Genomic DNA, 1199 nt, shown 5'->3' with positions numbered 1-1199 from the left:
GGATAGCAGGGGCTGCAGGTCGGGAGTGAGGGGCACTGGCAGAGCTGGAGGGGAGCCCAGCGCTGGGATAGCAGGGGGCTTCTGGTTTAGAAGGGGATCCAGCCCCCACCCCTCTGAGCCCCGATGTAGCAGGATGCAGGAGGGTTGGGCGGGTGCGGGGGACCCTTACCAGCGCTTGGAGACCTTGCTGTAGGCGATCTGAGCCGAGACATTCCCAGAGTGATCGTGGTTCCCGGCCAGCACGTACCACGGCACCTTGCGCAGGGACTGCGCCTTGAACACGGCCTCAAAGGTGTCCTGCCCCGAGAGAGGGGTTGGCAGAGAACGTGTTCACATCTGGCGGCGCCTGCCAAGCCTTCCCCGCCCCCGCGTACTCATGGCTGTTATTTGGAACCCAGTCGTTCCCCGGTGAGGGGGGGACCATGAAGAGATTTACCCCTCACGTGCCATAACCCCCAATGCACCCACGCCCACCACTGCAGCCAGGGGACTCACGCTAGCTGGTTTCCTGTGTTGGTTGACGTGTGCATCCTGCCAGGGCCACACAGGGGCGCCGCCTCCAGTAAAGGGGCTGCGGCAGTGTAGTGACACCCCAGGATTTTTTGGGTGCGGAGGGTAGAGGGCTGTCTCTACCCAAGGCTCATCCTGCAGTTTCCAATGGAGATAGGAGTCTCCCTGGCCTAAACCCTATACCCCACCCCAGAGGCAGGTACTTCTCAGCACCGGGCAAGGGATCCCTGTATAAACAGCCCCCGCTGCGCCCCACCCCAGAGGCGGCCGCATCTCAGCTCAGGATGAGGGATCCTTGCAAAAACAAGTGTGGGATCCCAGTCCCTGTGTGCTGTGGGGGGACCTCAAGGACTCCCTACCTGGAACCTCTTGTCGTTGACGTCCCGCACCCCGTTGTAGTAAAAGTTGTCGCCGAGGGACAGGATGAAGTCGGCGCCCAGCGCTGCCACCGTGCGGCCCATCTCCTTGGCTGTGGCCACCTCGCGCACCGTGTGGAAGGGGGGATTGGACACCCCGCCCCAGTCCCCCAGGGCGATGAAGCGCAGGGAGGAGCCGGAGGAGAGCGGGCTGGCGTAAGGGGTCGGCAGAGCCGCCAGGAGGAGCGCGGAGAGACACAGGTAACCCGCCATCTGTGGGGAAAGTGGGGAGATGCAACCACAAGCAAGAGGAGGCGCTCTGCTCTGGGCCAG

At 63.6% G+C, this 1199-nt stretch overlaps 1 protein-coding gene across 1 annotated transcript; it reads right to left on the bottom strand.

Annotated features, from left to right (window-relative positions):
* Positions 1–165: 165 nt before the first annotated feature.
* LOC113405684 (tartrate-resistant acid phosphatase type 5-like) lies at positions 166–1139 on the bottom strand (the record flags this gene model as incomplete). Its single annotated transcript, XM_026646912.1, has 2 exons — positions 166–297; positions 870–1139. Coding segments are annotated over 2 exons (402 nt in total), but the record flags the coding sequence as incomplete, so codon positions are not given.
* Positions 1140–1199: the final 60 nt, after the last annotated feature.

Source organism: Terrapene carolina, unplaced genomic scaffold, assembly GCF_002925995.2.
Source record: "Terrapene carolina triunguis isolate 2854851 unplaced genomic scaffold, T_m_triunguis-2.0 Scaffold48469, whole genome shotgun sequence".
In the NCBI taxonomy this organism is placed as follows: Eukaryota; Metazoa; Chordata; order Testudines; family Emydidae; genus Terrapene; species Terrapene triunguis.
The sequence above is the reverse complement of the archived record's forward strand: the minus strand, read 5'-3'. Positions and strand labels throughout refer to the sequence as shown.